General features: G+C 42.2%; 2 protein-coding genes across 2 annotated transcripts; both read right to left on the reverse strand.

The window, feature by feature from the left end:
• Window positions 1–8,968: 8,968 nt before the first annotated feature.
• LOC117478443 (gap junction delta-2 protein) lies at window positions 8,969–12,077 on the reverse strand. The gene is made up of 2 exons (XM_034125502.1): window positions 11,676–12,077; window positions 8,969–10,964 (listed from the first exon to the last, which is right to left on the reverse strand). Exons 1-2 carry the CDS (start codon window positions 11,744–11,746, stop codon window positions 10,121–10,123), a joined length of 915 nt encoding a protein of 304 aa, XP_033981393.1. The 5' UTR covers window positions 11,747–12,077; the 3' UTR covers window positions 8,969–10,120.
• Window positions 12,078–13,602: 1,525 nt separating this feature from the next.
• Window positions 13,603–16,529, reverse strand: LOC117478450 (actin, alpha skeletal muscle). The gene is made up of 7 exons (XM_034125513.1): window positions 16,495–16,529; window positions 16,016–16,154; window positions 15,443–15,767; window positions 15,203–15,364; window positions 14,728–14,919; window positions 13,947–14,128; window positions 13,603–13,874 (listed from the first exon to the last, which is right to left on the reverse strand). The coding sequence occupies exons 2-7, from the start codon at window positions 16,142–16,144 to the stop codon at window positions 13,731–13,733; spliced, it is 1,134 nt and encodes a 377-aa protein (XP_033981404.1). The 5' UTR covers window positions 16,145–16,154; window positions 16,495–16,529; the 3' UTR covers window positions 13,603–13,730.
• Between the last annotated feature and the right edge of the window lie 3,308 nt (window positions 16,530–19,837).

Consider the following 19,837-nt stretch of genomic DNA (forward strand, 5'->3'; position numbering starts at 1 on the left):
TCAGAAGCTGTTTCAACAATAAGGAGAGGGAGAGTCCTCTCCTGTGGGACTGAGAGGCTGAGATCACGTCAGCTCAGGGAGGTAAAGGACTCTGAGTGATTAGGTTGTAAACTTTAGTGTAGTTATCTCAGTGGGTCTCAAACGGTTTGGTCATCTATGTAATATTAGTTGTATATAAAATAAGTTAAGAAATCCTTCCAATGTGTACTATAGGTCAGTACAAAATAAAAAACACAGTTTGAAAGGGGAGTGATTAGTCAAATATGCATAAATAAAAAAGAAAGAATGCAGACTAGGTAAGATAAAGATAGGAGAGAGGAGTTTATCAATGATGTTGCTTGTGAGCATATTCTAATGGCTTTTTAATTATTGAAATATATACAGTTCTGTTTCATATGAGTGTTGAGAGCTGTATCCATACATCTCTTAATGCATTCAACTTCAATTTAAAGAAAAAATCTTCCCGGCCAGAGGTGCATGCCCCCGGACCCCCCAAGAGGAGGTGAGGTCCCCCCCCCCCGGACCCCCCTAGAGGATGTGAGGTCCCCCCCCCCGGACCCCCCTAGAGGAGGTGAGGTCCCCCCACCAATAAAACAGGTTCACATGGATAGGATACTAGATAAGTGTGCACACTCATTACATACACTACACATTTTTCTTGGACTTGTTATAGTCCCTAATATATTTGTAGAAAGGCAGGAAATGGAATTAAATTGAGAAAATGTTTCATTGCGGTGACCCCCTGTTTTGTGTCCCCCCCCCCACTTCTCAAACCAAAATTACACCCTTGGTCCAACCATTTATAAAAACCATAATAAGCAGCTTTGTTGTCCTGGTCAACATGTCTGTCATTACAATGGAGAGTGTAGTCTTTTTTTTATTCCTACAAAAATCTGCTGAAAATAAGCTCTATCTTGATTACCTGTTTTCAAATGTGCATGTCTTCATTAGGAACAAATGGGAGGGTTTTCACTGCACATTTTCACCCAAGCAGAACAAATTACCTTACAAAATATTATTTAATATGGATGGTTAATTCACATGCCTTCGGGATATTTAAAAAGCCCGCAGTAATGACTTGGCAAGCTACAAAATGTACTTAATATTCATAAAGCTATTCTATAGTCCTGTATGTCAACCATGGGAGAACACAGTGTTCTGTCCATGGTGGCTGTTTTTAATGGCGTGTGTGTGTGTGTGTGTGTGTGTGTGTGTGTGTGTGTGTGTGTGTGTGTGTGTGTGTGTGTGTGTGTGTGTGTGTGTGTGTGTGTGTGTGTGTGTGTGTGTGTGTGTGTGTGTGTGTGTGTGTGTGTGTGTGTGTGTGTGTGTGTGTGTGTGTGTGTGTGTGTGTGGGGGAGTGTGGGAGGGAGGGAGGGAGGGAGGGAGTTCACTGCTTAGTTTAAAACCATGGCTTTAACATGAGCAGAGCTTCTGCACAGAGGACATTCCCATTCTGCAGAGTGTGGTGCTGCGGGGGGGGGGGACTGTGGGGGACAGCTGCTCGCTCAGGTCATGTGAACCCAAATGTCTGTTTGGAGGGAGACCAGCTTGTCTCCAGTTGTGCTCCTAAGGCCATGGGGGGGGGTTCCCAGACCAGCCTGAACTGGGAATACATGTTTCAGTCTTGTAAAATGTTGGATAAGAGATGGCTAATAATAAATACTGGTGACCTACAAAAGGTTTGTTATTGTCAAATGTTCAATTACAGTACTGGTTCAAACATTTCATAATTAATTTGGGTTGCAGAGATTCAATAATATAATGAGCATATCTAAAAGCACCCTACATGTCATAGCGAAACTAATATGCAGTTCCAGTCTGATATAAACCCACTCTGCTAACCTACACAGTGATTGATGTTTTTATCAATAATGAGTAATTGCCACAACAGATTAGGCTGCCCCAGCACATGAAACAGTGTTCTGTTGTTATCAAGTCCACCATCACACCGCTGGGTGTGTGCCATTATACTCCTGCTGGCCAGCGGCAGGAGCAGCCTTTTAACTTCGGTTTGTGCAGAGGCAATGCAAGACCTATACAGGTTAACAATTCTGATCCATAGTTAGCTTTTTTAGATGTCTTTTTCTGATAGGAAAAAAGGGAAACATTAACCAGTGCGAAACAACAAATTGTCAACTTGTCTTAAAGATTCTTTGTAACAGACGGCATCGATAACGACTAAAGCTGTAGTGAAAATATCTCCTCTTACTGGCAGAACATATGGTTTTAAGACTAAATGACTTGTGAAAACAGACACTTTTTGCAGTATGAGAACATAGATCAGCTGAAGTCAGGAGAAATGGACCTTCAGCAGGTAGAGCCCATCTGTTTGCTGCTGGTGTATTGATCCCAGAATACCATTAAGCCATTTCTTTAAGGATTCCTCTGCATCAGCACCCTGAAGCTACCTTCCTCCGGCCCTCATTGGTCCTGACACCCCTGCAATGATTTTTGACTTGCTTCTCCAGCGATGGAATGTAACTAAGTATACATCCTCAAGTACCTCCCTTTTTCAAGTACTGTACAATTTAGCGAGACTCATTGACTATTGAAATGGTATGCTACTTTAAACCTGGACTTCAGGGAAGTATTGTGCTTTTTATTCCACATACAAAATAATCATGAAATAAATTCCAGTGTATAATGAACAATGACCCGGCAGTAAGTCAAAATGAACCCTACCTCAACCAGATATTAGCAGCTTAGAAATGACATGAATTGTACTCTGCTAAACATTGTATGTGCTTTTACTGTATCAAATGTATGCCTTCCTTTTGGTTATAATCGCATCTACGATATTTTGTATTTGCAGCTTCCAAATACAGCGTGTTAATTACGGTATGAAATCATGGCGGTGTTACCTTTGGCTGTTAAGACAAGTTGGCATGAGAAAGCAGAGAATCATTAACACAATCAACACTTGCCGCACGCCAAAGCCCGGCCGCTGATCTCATCCAACACATTTACACCATCTTCGACAGGGAAATTAATGACGCTCAGATTATGAATGATCTCTGCTGATCAACCGGAATTTCATGCACACATTTCAAGTGGCTTACAGCTAAGACATCTTCTGGCAACCATAGCTTGTTTTCTGGTGTGTGGGGGGGGGGAGGTGTGTGAGTGTGTGTTATCTCCTTCTGTGTGTAACTGGACGGCTTGGAAGGAGGGTCTAAGACGAGATTTCTCAGTCTAATTAACGCCTTAGCAACAACAACCCCAGCATACGTTTTTACATCAATCTTTTAGCAGCCCTTTTTTTTCATTTGAAACACTGAGTAGGGAGCAGCTCAGCATGTGTGCTAGGAGACGTGAAGGCCATGAGGGTAGAGTGTGTTTCCTGGGCCATTTTGGGCGACTGCTGCCTTCTGACCCACTATTGGTAGAAGCTGTTGGTTCATAGCCAGCAGTCAATTTGGGGTTAGTGCTACCATCTGCATCATATTGGCAAGATACACCAAGATCAGAGATTTTAATTAAAAGTTTTATGGCGATCAGACAGAAAAAGGATGCTGGTAATTCTGACTTTTGATGAATATGCCATTTTTCTCAACAGCTCAGATGCACAGGCAGATGGAAAGGCAATAAGGCCTTCACAAAAAATGAAGAAATCATCTTGCATAACAAAGTATAAACAAAAACGTATTGATTTAGTTACAGTAGCATACTCCATGGTAATAATAGAGAATCTAGAGTGGGCATAACAGTACATTTGCATCTAGATTTACCTTCAATCCCCCACCCAATTTATTTGTAAGCTTTGGTTTGAAACCCTGGTGTTTCTAAAGCAGTGCTGCAGGAATAAGAGACAGAGCTGCGATGTAGAGTGTGATCTCATACCTTTCTTTAAGGCTCAGTAAAACCGCAACCACGTGATTCATCGACGAAGGGGCTACACATCAGGATAGAATGGGAGTAGGGGGATGGGTAAGAGAGTGGGAGAGAACGGGGACACACTAAGCAGAGAGAAAAAAAGATTAGATAGGATTGTAATAAGGTAAGAGATGGAGAAAGGAGGAGGTAGATTATGAAGTGGTAGGGTGAGGAAAAGAGATACTCACAGAGAAAGTGCAGACAGCACGTTGGCTGGTTCATACAGAGTCCAAAGGTAAACCACAGTGAGGTAGAGTCAGTGAGTCCAACACTCATTGTGTAATATTACACTTCCCCTGGGATTAAGAAACAACTGAATTCACCATCAAAGTAGCAATATGTTCTTTGTTTGTCCTTCGCTGCATGCCTCACGCAGTAGTGAGTGAAATTCTTCCCTGTGTGTGATTGCATTTCAGTTGGCTGTAAATTCATATCTCTATACTTCTGCCTCCGTGTCTCTTCCATCTTTTTAAGCACGATGCCTTTCTCTACCTCCTATATCGGTACAAGTCCAATTGGCCCGGCGAACGCTCCGTGTCTGATTAAGACTTGCCAGCCACTGATTTTTATTGGCTGTGTAATGGTGCAGAACCTAAACATTTATCAGGGTCGATGGGCTGTGTGTCGTACAAGCTATTAGTGAATGCAGAGGAGGCGAGTGGGTGATAGAAATGTAGAACAAGCAGCCAGTGTCAAAAATGAACTGTCACCTCTGGAAGGAAATGCAAAATGTCACAAGCAGGACATTGTTTAGGGTTTGTTTTTTTGCTGCAGTGTGGCCTGGCCCTGTCTGCTTTGCATTAATGACAAACTGCTTCACCACAGAAAGTGTGTGCACTATGGCAAAAAGTTATTCAGGAGGTTGTTGCTTCCAAATGCTTGAGCCGCATAACAGAAGAAATGCTTCGAGTGCAAAAATGTAATAGTAAAATAAATAGGAGGCGTGTGGCGCAGTGGACTAATGCGTTGGTGTTTGGATCAGGTGGGCACAGGTTCAAACCCCACTGCAGTGAGCATGTTGTGTCCCTGGGCAAGACACTTCACCCCAAATTGCTCCTGTGGGGATTGTCCACAGTGTTGAGTATGTAAGTCGCTTTGGATGAAAGCGTCTAACATGTAATGTAAATACAGGAACATCTGGTCTCTTTCTGACAGTTCTATCTTCACCCTAACTAACTCTTAACCTAACCCAACCTACTGGCTGAACATTTGGGGTTTTGGTGCATTGTGTCCTAACCCAGGTGCCGTGCTGTCCCACTGCGAACCTCTGGTAGACAAATCTGTGTATAATCCCCTAACGTTCTTAATCCTGGGGTCACATTAAAAAATGGATGAGAAATTAATCTGCTGTCAAGTCTGTCAGGTATATTTTGTCTGTGCCAGTGCTTATTTTCCACCAAATCCTTCTCTATGAGCCAATACAGCCCAACCACCACCAGACCAGCCACCCAAATCCCTCCGAACAGACTCTGTCGAATGATCTCTGTCCTTTTGTCCTTGTACTGTGAAGATTTCATTAACGTGGAGAAGTTTAAAAACAAAACACCCCAAGCACGACACGTAAGTTTGGTGTTGTGCTTTCATGATGTGCTTTAAGAGCAGCAGTGGTGAGGAGGGAGAGAGCCTGTTGTGGCTGGAGACATAGAAAACGACTTTACAGCCAGAACAGAGCGAATGCTTTTGCTCCCCTGGCAAGACAGAAAGTTAGGAACTTGGCCGCGCCGGGCGAATACGTTGCGGTTTCCTCCCCCACATGAATGCAAACATCAAGTGTGTTTTGTTTCAATGTCTGCCATATCTGCCTATGCCATGCTATGCCGTGCATATGTGCAGCAGTAACCAGGCTAATTTCATTGCTTCTGGATGAGTGGATCAAAAAGACCCACATTCAGTGTGTTTCCTCTGTTTGCGTTCCTCCTTTCATGCAGTAAGCTGTGCAAAAAGCAGAATGAAAGCAGCCTTCTCTTTTCAGACTGGTGAAAGAGGAGAAATTGGGAGGACATGCTTGTTTTGGGGCAGAGGGATTGCAGGATTAACTCGCAGGTGAACGTTTAATCTGTCACAATTACTCAAGGGCCACAAAGAGAAGGGGCTGCTGCCAGAAAAACAGTTCTGTGTGTGTGTGTGTGGGTATTTCTTTTCTGTGGAATGAAATTCATACTGTAACATTAAGTTAGGCTGTTCTGTGTGGCCTATATTTGACTGTGTAGAAATGGGGGAGAGCGAGGGAGTTGGGTGAGCAAAGGATCCGAGATCAGTCGAAGCCTATGTGTTGTGGTTTGATTTAATGCAATGTACCCACCCGGGGCTAGTTGAACAGTTTTCACAGACATCACAGAATATGAGAAGTTGAAACTCTTCGAGCCCCGTTCTGATTGATTTGGTTGTATTTTGGAATCTCTTCCACTGTACTCATCTAACACCTTGTTCCGGGGTTGTCAGTATGATGTAAGGTACCTGACAGAATTTTGAATAAAGCCAGCTCTCCTCCTCTATCACTCACACCTACCAGTCTGGACTTGTCCCTTATGAACAAATACACTTTGGTCTGGTATATACATGGCAATAAAACCTTCTTCTTCTTCTCAGGAAAACAGACAACGTAGATCTGCTTATCAAACCACAAACCACCCAAGTCTTCCCTGGATCCAACCAGCAGACTCCAGGCTGGAGTCTCCGCTGATCATGTAGCTAAGTGTATGATGCCATATTTGCTACAGTAAATGTTGTGTAATTTAGAATGTATAGAACATCTTAACAGTAAAAGTTGAAAACATTTGTTATCATATTTTTTTATTTTGAACATAGACACTGCTTTACAAATTGGGAATAGTATTTTTCTAAGGATGATTACAACAAAAACGTTTTTTTTTAATGTTGATGTCATGATCCACTACAGAACATTTTATATTTATGTGTGAAACAATGACATTCCTTTTAAATCAGGTGCCTTTAGAACGAAATTGTTGAGTTTGGATATCAAATAAAAATTAGTAGGAACTGCTGTACTGCAAATATTGCTGCTTTCCCTATGTTGGACCTGTGACAGTCTGATGTTGACTCATACTAAGTGTTCCTGTGAGTTCAACATGCTGCATTGATGAAGAGAAAAAGCAACTTCATCACGCAACCCTATACGAGTTGCTTTTTCCTCTGGAACAGCTTGCCTACTGACCTTAGCATATTATTTGACATTATACTCAACCGTAGACCTTTCTTCTTCGTGTGTGACTGTAAATACTGAATATGAATGGTGTCATATTATGGCCTGCCTTAGCTTTGTTATGTGAGTGTGTCAATTGTTGTGGGATTGTAAATGAAATGTTGAATAAGATCATATTTAGTTTCTAACAATGGCACCTGCATAACACACAGCCCTATACAAAAACATGCATCTTATGATCTTTAATAATATATATAGTTAATCCTGAATGAAAGTGGACAGAGTTAATATGAGGGGGCCCACATTGCTCATAAAAAACAGTTTGCTTATGATCTAAGGGCCTTCCACTCCTATAATATTACCAGGGAGAACGCCTCGTTTTCATTATTAGAGTGTCTCTTCATCCATGAATCAAATGAAGGGAGGAAATAGGCCTTCCTCCACCCTAAGCACCTGCAATCACATGAACCTGGAGGTGTTCCTGCAGTGTTTGCCTTGTAGTCTTAAAATAGCTTGCCTGCAGCCTTGATGTGTTCTACTGCAGTTGTCAGGATGGTTGAGGCCGGTAGATAAATGCACAGGGCCTTGAGATGACTTGATCTCCATATACAGTACATTTGCATTGTTCTTAGATGTGTAAATGTACCCCAAATTATTCACATTTGACGTACCGTCTGCCAGCCTCAGTGTAGCCTGTAACCTGCCTGTCATGACGGGGGAAATGCAGACACACGGGTACAGTGTAATCTCTGCTGAGTCCTGCAACACACATGATTGAAATGCCTGACAGCATGCACAATTGCATTGGAACATACTCCAGTAATTATGCCATTTTGCCGGAGTTTGAAACTAGGTTAAATTCTGCAGGAGAAATTGACTACTAAAGCATTCAAAAACGTATGATGTTAATGTTCTGTAAGTAAACAGCACAGCTTTGTTATATATACTTAATTCTTTTTTGTTGAATTGATATTTTCCTCTAATTCTGTGATGTTGTGAAGTACGTTAAACCCTAATATTTAATAGAGTAGAGCATTTAAGAAGTATTTGAATGCCTACAAAACGTACATGTACAGAGGAGGGAATAACGGGTGAAACAGAGATGCACGCAGGCGGGCACTGCATTGCATCAGAGTGAAGTTGACAAACGGCTCTTCTTTCTTCCTGTTTTTTCTTTTTTCCAACTTCATGACTTAGGGAGAAATCTCGGGTCCCTGCTGAGTTGGAGATGGATGTGCCGGTGCCGCTGCTCTTCGATTTCTCCTGGCTTTGCAGAGTCATCCTTATAATCATAAAGAAACCAGCCCTGCCCAGTATATCTCACTTTTTCTATGTGTCTTGTTTTCACCCTCTCTCCCTTGTGTGGGCGTATTATTGAGCACCTTATCTTTTTTTCCTCTCCCTATCTTGTGTTTTCATTTTTGACCTTCACAAGGAGCACACAACCTTTCCCTCACTCCAGGCTACTTTCTTACATCCTTTCTCAAATGAGAGAAAAGGGGGATGATGAGCAGAGCTGCAGAAAGGGCAGCTCCGTCTGTTTCAGAGTCATGATCAGATTTGTTATCATTCCTGCAGAGTACAGGGAAAGTCATCAAATAAGTTCATAGTAAGACTCTGTGAATGTTTGGCTCATATAGTGTTGATGCATTTAGACTAAAAGACCACTCTGTTATCAAGCCTAAGTATCGATGCGTCTTATGGAAACAGCATCAGTATTGCAACACATTGCAGAGTGATGAGATCCTGCACAAGGTGTGTCCTGCAGTGTTTTTTTTTTGTACAGAGTGGGTGTGGCTAACATCTTCACTGCACCAAGGCAAACTTCCTCTGGATAAACGGTATGTCTGTGTGATAGGTCAGTCAACACAGAGTAGCAGACACAAAGCACTCCACCTCACACATTGCTGGTGTACATGAATCCCACTTTTATTTTCCACAGAAAAAAAAAAGGTTTGAGATTTTTTTCTGGTTTATTTCGGTTACATTTAAACCAATAAGAAAAACTGTAGCACCAGAGCAGATTTCTTTTGCCCATTCTTTGATAAAAAGGTCAATTTGTGCTATTTTCCAGTTTTTAACAGCTTTGATTAGGGAGAAACATTTACTTCTTGTATATAAAAAAAGACTAGCACTTCATTTCTTTTTCCAGTCATTTGCAAAAGAAAACAGAGAAAACTGTACATCTTATTATTTTTTTCTTCATTTAAATCACAACAAATACATTTAAAGCAAATAAAAAAATTGGGCGGCATTTAGCATAATCCAAGCAGGGAATCAGCTCTCATGATGATTATTATATATTTATATATTTATATGTATACATATATATCATGTTTATATACAAGTATGGCACTTGATTACACAAAAGCAAGAAAAAAACACTTCACAAATAAAAGCAGTGGGCGCTTTGGTGTGTCATAAATTAAGGAAGTCACAGACGTTAGCATTTGCAGCAAATTCACCAGATACTGTTTTGCAAGTCAGCTATATAGCAATGAAATGGTTACATATGTTAAGGTCAGTGGTGCAACACAGGCAACAAAAAACATGAATTACGCTGATGTATTTCAACTAGGTCGAGCCATAGTCAGTAAGGATTTATATATCTAAGCATATAAATCTGGATAATAGATTTGTCCTTTAACCACTGTGTGTGTTGCCAATTAATTAGGTTGATGCCAAAAACAGGTGGAAAGAAAATGTCTTAAAAACACCGTCAGGTCAGTAGCACATTTTGGATAAGGTCAGGCCCTCAAGTGTTCACCTCTTAGTGCAATTTTTGCATTAACTCTTTTCAAGTACAGCAGAACAAGCCCACAAAGAGTAAATATGTGAACACGTTAACATGGTCTCCTTTTAGCATCTTACAGAGTATAAACGTTACTAAAAAGTTGCATCAGTGCAATAATAAATAAGATAACAAACGTGTAACCCACGTTTGCCATGAACTCCTCAAAAGACCAACAAATCAAAAAAATCTGCCCACTCTTAAAGTCATGACACGAATTAGGCGTGCGGAGCTGTCCATCATGTCCATCATGGTTTTTATTTTACATGTTTTCACTCTCTTCTTTCCATGAGTTACACATAAGCGGAGTCACTGGACTGAGTGCGGCCGAAATTAGGCACACTCATCCTCGGCATGTCCTTATTTCGGATTTCATAAATGGACTTCCTCCGAGCCTGCACACCTCGCACGGCCGTTTTGATTTTCCTCCATCCTAAATGATTGAGTTCTGCCAGGTTCAATATCACACAGAACCCACTGACCGCGAACATGAAGACCAGGAACACAGTCTTCTCCGTGGGTCTGGAGACGTAGCACTCGACATCTTTTATGCAGGGGTAGCGATCACATTCGTACACCGACGGGACGTTGAATCCATACAAGAAATACTGACCCACCAAAAAGCCTATTTCCAGCGCGTTTCTGAACACCACCTGGATGATGTAAAACCTGGAGATGCCCTCTTGTCGCCTCATTTTGGACTTTGTAGTTCTCATTGCCGAATTAGGCATCTCTTTGACTTCTAAACAGTCCGGCTCGGTTTCTTTGGTGGAGTTCTCTGTGTTCTGAAGTACTCCATTAACAATGGTGTTCTTTATCTTTTTGCTCTCATCTCGCTTCAGTGAATCTTGATCCTTATCTAGCGTCAGATAGACTGTTGAGTAGCCCCGCTCCTTCTGTTTCGCCGATTGATGCACCGAGTATGTGATAAAACAAAGACTCGGGGTGCACACCATGATGATTTGAAAAACCCAATATCTAATGTGTGAAATGGGAAATGCCTTGTCGTAGCATGCCTGGTTGCAGCCCGGTTGTAAGGTGTTACAAACAAACATGGTCTGCTCATCATCATAGACAGTCTCTCCAACTATTGCTACGATTAGAATCCGGAAGATGACCACCACTGTTAGTAGGATCCTAAAAAGCAAGCAAACAAACAAACAATGTGAAAAATAAGTGTAAGTATATGCGTGTGTTTAGTGATACAAATGTGGTTCATTTGGCTGAAGCGCTCACAGTCCAATTCGGGTGTTTTGAATTTAGGGAGCTGTCCAGTGCTGAAACCGGACGCTCTTCAGGATCATATGTGTGTGCTTTTTACTGTGTTCTTGTAATTTTTGCGTGTGTTGGTGTGTCTGTGTGTGTGAGGTGCGCGTTTTTCTGATTTAATGGCTGAAATGAAATGACATGAAAGCAATCGGCGTTGCTTTGACTGTACCTGTATGAGCTTTGTTAATGGAAAGAGGAGACATCGCCGACTCTTTTCAATCTCTTTCTGCCACCCATGACACCACAAACACCACTCAAACACACCAACAAACATGAAATGGATAATTGGATGAATGAATACATGAAATGACACATGAATTTGAGTTGAGGCTGTTTGCAACAACCATCCCAGGTTCTGAAACGACAGCTGTCAACTGGTTTGCTTAGCTGTCTCGTTTAGAAGCAGGAAAAATTGGAGGTCTGTGAGACACGACAGAAAAAATCCACAACACAGACACGAAGGACTGGGCACTACAGAAGATCCTCGAGGCACAAGACAGAAAGGAGGGAATGGGAACCATGCTAAAGCGGATCCTGGAGGCTGCTGCAATTCTTCGTCCTTGTTTTCGTTGATCTTACCTTCCTATCATAGTCGAGTGCTGCTGGACAGCAGCCTCCAGGAGCCTCTCTAGTATAGTCCATTCCCCCATTTCTGAGCATCCGGAGAAGACTAGAGCACAGCGGCACTCTGTTCAAATCCCTCCAAAAAAGCGCGTTATTTCCCTTCCTGTCTCTCTGACTCTCTTTGTTTTCAGTCTCCAAAGCGTCCGATTTTAGCAAAAAAAATGCATCCGTATGAGGATGCTGCTGCCGTCCTCTCTTCCCTCCGTCTCTCTGCGCGCTATCTGGTTGGTTATGTGCTGAGCGCGCAGCTCCAGTGAGCGTCCTGCTGTGTGGACCGAGCGCTCCCACGACGTTGCCACACTTTTCCTTGTCATGGAAGTCTGAAGGGCTGATTACTATAAGCCCTCCTATTTTCGATCTTCAGACCAGGTTGATGGGCTGCGCGCGGCGTCTGTATGGAGGGAGGTTGGATTTAATGTCTTGCCAGCATTAATCCGCCTTTAAGTAGTCTCCCCCCTCCCATGCGTCACGTACGCGCAGACAGGTTGGAGGAGCGCAGCCAGGAGAACCAGGGCTTCTAATATCCAATACTTCAGTTTTGTGTATAGCTTGCGCAATTCAGTGGACACTTCGATGGACGATCGTGTCCAGAGTGGTACACCCTGTATGCCTTAAGTTAATACATTTTAGCTTGGGTAGCTCCACCTGAGAATCAAACCCTTAACACTGCCTGTTTTTTTACGGATTGGGTTACAGAACAAGCTGATAACAATATCAATTGTTCTTAAACAGATGCACCTTATTGTGGGCACAACGCTTAGGGTGACATGTGTGTGTGTGTTTTTTAAAACGAGTTCATGTTGTGAGTGTAATCATTATAACAAAATATGTGTTTCAACAACATATCCAACACCTTTGGGCTGCTTAGTATGGCTTTATAAATTAACCCAATCGTGCTGTCTTGAGCGGACAGCCTCGCGTGCCCAGAGGCTTCCCTCCTCGTGTCACAGGCTGCTGGCCCTGCTGGTGGAGCTGTTTGTTTTCACATCGGGCAAAGATGGTGCTCTGGATACAGTGACAGTGAAAGTACCATCAGAGTTGCTAATCGCTTTACAAGGCAGCCTGCCTCTCTCTCTCTCTCTCTCTCTCTCTCTCTCTCTCTCTCTCTCTCTCTCTCTCTCTCTCTCTCTCTCTCTCTCTCTCTCTCTCTCTCTTTCTCTCTCTCTCTCGCTGTCTCTGTGTGCAGGTTTAAAAATAGAAGCAAAATATGTGACCCCGCCCTGTATACAGCGCTGAGATTTGATCAATTTAGAACGCAGCACTAATATTAGATCTCGTGTGGTTTTACACTATTCATGTCAGATATCAATGCGATTTTCTCTTTAAACTAACACCTATGGCTTCATAAATTCATTATGGATTAACACTGCATGTTGCCAAGACACAGTAAAAGGGTGCTTCGTTTTAAGTGTATACATTATCTTATCATTATTATTATTATTATTATTATTATTATTATTGTTATTATTATTATTATTAATAAGTGTATATGACCATATAACCAAGTGATGCAGCGATTATTATCATCAGTATTTGGAATTGGTTTGGTACCTGAGTACCTTATTATTAGCATCATTTGAGTGTATCCACTGGGTTAGACAGTATGAGTTTTGCCTAACCTGGCACACAGGGGATTTACCGATCATGTGACCCTGGGGTTTTCACTCCATGGAACTTTGTGTGTTTCATTTCTCATGAGGTGGCTTATCCTCTCCGCTCACGGTAATCTTTTCTAATTCAAATCTTTAATAACCTTTACTCATCCATCACGTGGCAGAAGGACAGAGCCTCGCTGCTTTCGAGAGACAGTGAGAGAGATTTTCATAGATCCTAAACCAAATCCTGAACACACCCACTTATGGTTCAGATAATACATCAAAAACAACTTCAGGTTCTTATTTATTTATAAAGCTGTACATATCCACATATTTAGTGTAAACAAAGAATTTGACGACAACACACGCATTTCTTCAACTTGGGGGGATGATGAGGAAGGGGGCAGTCTGGCACTTAGAAGCACTTCCTGTGGACGATGGAGGGTCCTGCTTCATCATACTCCTGTTTGCTGATCCACATCTGCTGGAAGGTGGAGAGAGAAGCGAGGATGGAGCCTCCGATCCACACGGAGTACTTCCTCTCAGGGGGGGCGATGATCTAAACACAAACACGTGTTAATCTGGGACTCAGCTTATGGAAATGTGTGTGATTCACAACATTTAAAGTTACCTTAATCTTCATGGTGCTGGGGGCCAGAGCAGTGATCTCCTTCTGCATGCGGTCAGCGATACCAGGGTACATGGTGGTGCCTCCGGACATTACGTTGTTGGCGTAAAGGTCCTTCCGGATGTCGATGTCACACTTCATGATGCTGTTGTAAGTGGTTTCGTGAATGCCAGCAGATTCCATGCCTGTGCAAACACAACATACAAGTTATTGGTTTTCCCCCCCCCCCCTGCTGCAAAGAACACATCTGACACCGCCTTCAGCTGTCTGAACAGGTGCTGAAATGGACAGCTCCGCCAACAGCTGCGTGCACTGTGGTGCAAATGTGAACAATAAGCTCCTGCTTTACACTACTCATGTCTATTTATCGAGCATGAAGTGGAGAAGCCCAGGGTGGATGAACTGTGACCACCAGTTGGAGATTATAAGTAGGCAGCCAACCACTTATATGAGCAATAAGCATTTCTATTTTAGGAAAGACATGAATTCATCCAGTGTTTATTCTTATAGTAAGATATTTATGTTCGCCTGAAACGATTTCAAGCTTTTCAGAAGCCGAGTTTACTTCAGCTTGTTTTAAAGCATTTCATATGATCTTGAATTGAGTTTGTAGTGATAAGATCACATGGATAAGATTTACAGTGAAATGTCATTCGTGCCATTCAAATTGAACAGTTAATAATGATATAGTACAGACGTAAAGTCATATCACTTTGAAACTACAATTCCTTAGACAGTGTCAACCTTAAGGAAATCCTCCGGTTCTGCATTTGTCTTTACGCACCAATGAATGAGGGCTGGAAGAGGGTCTCGGGGCAGCGGAAACGCTCGTTGCCGATGGTGATGACCTGACCGTCAGGCAACTCGTAGCACTTCTCCAGGGAGGAGGAGGAGGCGGCGGTGGCCATCTCATTCTCAAAGTCCAGAGCCACGTAGCACAACTTTTCTTTGATGTCCCGCACAATCTCACGCTCAGCTGAGAGGGAATCAGGTTGCTTTTTGTCAGTCAAAAGTGCATCATCAAAAGATAATAACATGCTCGTGGAATCTATTTTCTCCTTGTTTGATTTGAAATGACATCCAACAAATATCTTTCTCAGAAACAAAGTACATTGTTTGCTTTGTTTTAAACATCTGTATGGATGATGGACACTCAAACTGATGTATTCCTTTTGTGCCCGTGTGGTATCAAGCCCTTTTAGAGTAATCATGATTTGGAAATACAGTTTATTATATGTGAATAAGTCATCTGTGCTCACCGGTTGTGACAAAGGAGTATCCACGCTCAGTCAGGATCTTCATGAGGTAATCTGTGAGGTCACGACCCGCCAAATCCAGACGCATGATGGCGTGAGGAAGAGCGTAACCCTCATAGATCGGCACGTTATGGGTCACACCGTCACCGGAGTCCAGGACAATACCTGATGATGGATACGTTTTGTTTAATGCACTGAACTCACTGAATACAAACATGTGCGCACCTGATACATCTGTCCTACCTGTGGTACGTCCAGATGCGTACAGGGACAGCACGGCCTGGATAGCCACGTACATTGCGGGGACATTGAAAGTCTCGAACATAATCTGGGTCATCTTCTCTCTGTTGGCCTTTGGGTTGAGGGGGGCCTCTGTCAGCAAGGTGGGGTGCTCCTCGGGGGCCACACGCAGCTCGTTGTAGAAGGTGTGGTGCCAGATCTTCTCCATGTCGTCCCAGTTGGTGATGATGCCGTGCTCGATGGGGTACTTCAGTGTCAGGATGCCTCTTTTGCTCTGGGCCTCGTCGCCTACATATGAGTCCTTCTGGCCCATACCGACCATGACACCCTGATCAAATAAATGATTTGCATGTTAGAGAACTTGAATCACCACAGAGCACTTAAAGCACAGTTAAACCATGTTTTTAGAAAGATGTATGGTCTGTTTTTCTCAGTTGAAATCTAGATTATAATTACGGTGCGAAATTACGCACTGTGGATCTGGCCCTGAACCAAAGCCATATATTGTTTGTATGTGATGATACCAACTTACAGTTATACTACTCTTTAAGTTCCATGGTGTTTAGTTTAGTTTACCTGGTGTCGGGGGCGACCAACGATGGAAGGGAAGACGGCCCGAGGTGCGTCATCACCGGCGAACCCAGCCTTCACGAGGCCAGAGCCGTTATCACACACCAGGGCGGTGGTCTCGTCTTCATCACACATGGTGTCAGCTCTGCAACACAGAGCCACTGTTAGGTCCACACATAAAATCCCCTGTTGGTCTGGATTTGATACTTGCTGGGATGTTGATAGTGTGTACTATACAGTAGGAGTGCATGTTGTACTATAGGGTTAGTATATAGTGAAAGTTATTTTTCAGTATTTCACAACAACTGTATCCACCAAAAAGCAAATAAAGAGGAATAAGCCGATGCTGCAGTATGATCCGTTTCAGTTAGGTGTGGTTATGAAAAGGTGGACATTGTTGCTGTTCTTGTTCAAATCCTGTATCGATGTTCAATAATGAATCCAATGGTTGGCCCTTTCAGTCCTTGGGTTAGGCGTGTACTCACCAGTTCAGCACCAAGGGAAGGATGTTGAGTGTGTAAACCAGGGGTGCCTGATGGTCACGTCGCACCACTTTATACCCTGACCAGTGTCCATATATGGTAGCCCGTTGCCCCTTTGACAACAGCCGCTCCATGAAGGGCATGACAGGAGAAGGAACTCCAGCGCGGACATCTGTGGCCGCCTCCCATGAAGGACAGCAGTGAGGACAGACAGACGATGACAGGCATCCTTTTGATCTTTTCCTTACCCATAAATCACAGTACTATTACTGAGAAAACATGTCTGCTGAGGAATGCCTATACTCAAGTCAATGTCAGCTACAATTATGTCTTGTATCAGAGTAATATCCATTGGAGATCAGTGTGTTGACAAAGGGAATCTGAACCTATAGGAGATGATAAGCAGAATCAACCAATTTCAAACAAAAAAACAGAGACACTTCTTTTGTATATGAATATCAAAAACAAGATACTGATGAATTGTGAAATGAATTATACATTTGTGAGGATGTTTCTGGAAAGGTCTGCTAAGAGTCCACTGGCAGGACACATGTAGCCCTACAGAACCACATGGAGACACCACTTGTGCCACACAGCTGGTGTCAGCAGCTGTTTGACTCTATTAGCTGCTCTAAATCCCACATTTTAGATTTGCCTGAACAAAGAGGGGGAAGCCACTGCTGAAGACCAAATATTCTCATTATAGTTCAGCCTAAGTGTGTCCCGCATTCGAAACATTTTAATTACATTTCATGCAAATATATTCATAAACTAAAGCGTACTGCTGAACTCGACATATGGCAATGAAAATATGTTTTTGCTGATACATTCATAGATTTATTTAGCATAAAATCAATGAGTTTCCATATTTCTAATGAGCTGCTTGGATGTTATTGATGTAGTTGCCATGCAACACACTGTGTCCATATTGTCCATATATGGAACATTTTGAAATGATTAAAATCCATGACTTAGTCTTTTGATTTTCCATTTGCATTTTTCCCTTTTTCATTCGTTATAGAAAAATCCGAATGCAAACCAGACTATCAAACAATTAGATGTATCTCTCAAAAGTATGGAGAAATACCTTAGCCTGGGTGAAACCAAAGGGTATCACATTGCATTGAAAAGGAATTGAATATTCTCCTTGGCATATTTAACTTCCTCTGTCTGAACACATACTGGTTCCTCAAACACCAACCAATCCTCGGTAATTACCTTTTTATATAATACAAGTCAAGGCAATGTTTTTATTTGTGCAGATACATCAAAAGCAATGTTGAAACCATTTGTTGTTCCCGACATCAAAATAATAAAGAAAAAGGAACATCTCTTGTTGTGACACATGCCATATTCTTTCCTTATTTCTGCACTGAGGAAAGAACAAGACATAGGAAATGACATTGCCGGTTTACTTAAACAGACAGGGAGCGAGCTCTGAAGGCTGTGAAATCACATTGGCTAAGAGCAGTGGATGGTCCCACCACAAGGAGGACAAGACAAAAGGGCACAGCAAGCCATGAATCATATGCTGCTGTCACCCGACCCCGAGCCATAACCCTTCACTGTGTGACTCTTTGTTTGGCTCTTATGTAATGAATGGTAGGGCTGTGGTGTGCTTTAAGCATCCTTTTGCCCCAATATTCAAATAATGCTAACATTTTATAACTAGAGCTTAGTTAAGTCCGCTGTGGAGAACAGAGCTTTGAAGATAATGAGGGGGAAACAATGTGAGGTTGCCCTTGTGGTACAGTATTTAAATGTTACTGAATTACATGTTGGTGTTTGCCACTATTCCTTTTCAGTGTGTTCAGGTAATATCACTTCTAGGGCAATGGCTTAGGATTTGGTACCGTTTGAATGGAACATATTTCTTGAGCTTGTTGTCGGAGCAGCCACGGGTGTGAAAGGTTTATGCCAGAGCCAGGATTAGACAGAGAGACACTTGGAGGCTACTCAAACAGTCCTGTAGTGTGACTTTCACGTTAGCTGCTGCTACTGAGAATTAATCATTGTGGCACGATCATTCTCCTCCTACTCCCGAGCCCTTAGGAGATCAGCCTCATTGCTCAGCAGCAGAAATGAGATAATAAGGACAAAACAGTCCAGAACAGAAAACCTATTGATTTTCTATGGGAATTTCACATCATAAACAGAGTACAAGCCCTTTTAGAGAACCCTGAGGGGAAGTCATTTGCCTGATGCAGGCCAGGTTTACTATCTAAATCAATAATGTGCACATATATGGGAATGTCCCCACGCTGGATCGTAGCATTTGAGCCGTTCATCAAAAACTCGCTCAATACAAATGGTCTGAAAGCACTTTGTTCATTCCAACATGGCGCATTTATCTGTTTAGAGCGTCAGGGGCCATTTAAAGGTTACAGCAGAAGGAAGACGTGAAACATATTGCTCAGTGAAAATTGGGTGTGCTCTCCCTCTCTGGCCCGTGCACTGAATGCTGAGTGACAGGCTGTTGGCTTATGTTAAAGTCTTCTGCCGGGTACCTCAAAGGAGCTCAGGGCTTGGATTGCTGTCAGTGTGGCTGCATTTATACTTTAACATTGATACTTTGGACAGTTAGTCTCACTTTCCTAAAATGCACAGTTTCCATGTTTTATACTTTTTGAACATCTGTTACATAAAAGGCTTATAGGAAACATGTATTAGGATTACACTGAAAAGAAGTTATGAGTTTAGAAAGGTGAGTTTCAGGTCAATGTTCATTATCTTGCAACAGGATAGAATTCATTAAATAGAATGCAACACTTTCAATATTTGAATATTTCAAATATAAATTAATCTAAGCTAGAAACCCCTACATGACCACTCGCTTTCGGTCAGCTGATCACCTGCTCCTGAATGTACCAAGAACAAAGCTAAAGCTCAAAGGGGGCCGTGCTTTCGCTGCTGCGGCCCCCAATCGGCCCCTAAAACCCCTCCATATTAGAAAGGCTCCCACCTCTTCTCCTCAGCGTTCTGCACTTTGTAGATGGTTGCTTTTATTACTTTTAAATGGCATATTGTTTTTACTATGTGGCTGTTGTTTTTATTATTGTTTATTTGGTGTTTTTGTTTGTGAGCTTGGCTGTGTGATTTTTGTTTCTTTGGTCTGGAGGTTTTAAAGTGCTTTATAAATAAAGTTGGGTTGGATTGGAGAAGGCAAATAAACCCCATTGGGTCTACATTATTAATTATACTGTTAATAATTCTTTTCATGTGTTTAGGCTGAAAATGTTTCAAAAGCACTGAAAATGGCCTTCAAAAATACCTCAGGGTGATGTCTTAGAATCACTTTTGTTTCTTCAATTAGCAGTCAAAAACAAAGAAAATATTAAATTCGTAA

Source organism: Trematomus bernacchii, unplaced genomic scaffold (genome assembly GCF_902827165.1).
Source record: "Trematomus bernacchii unplaced genomic scaffold, fTreBer1.1, whole genome shotgun sequence".
In the NCBI taxonomy this organism is placed as follows: domain Eukaryota; kingdom Metazoa; phylum Chordata; class Actinopteri; order Perciformes; family Nototheniidae; genus Trematomus; species Trematomus bernacchii.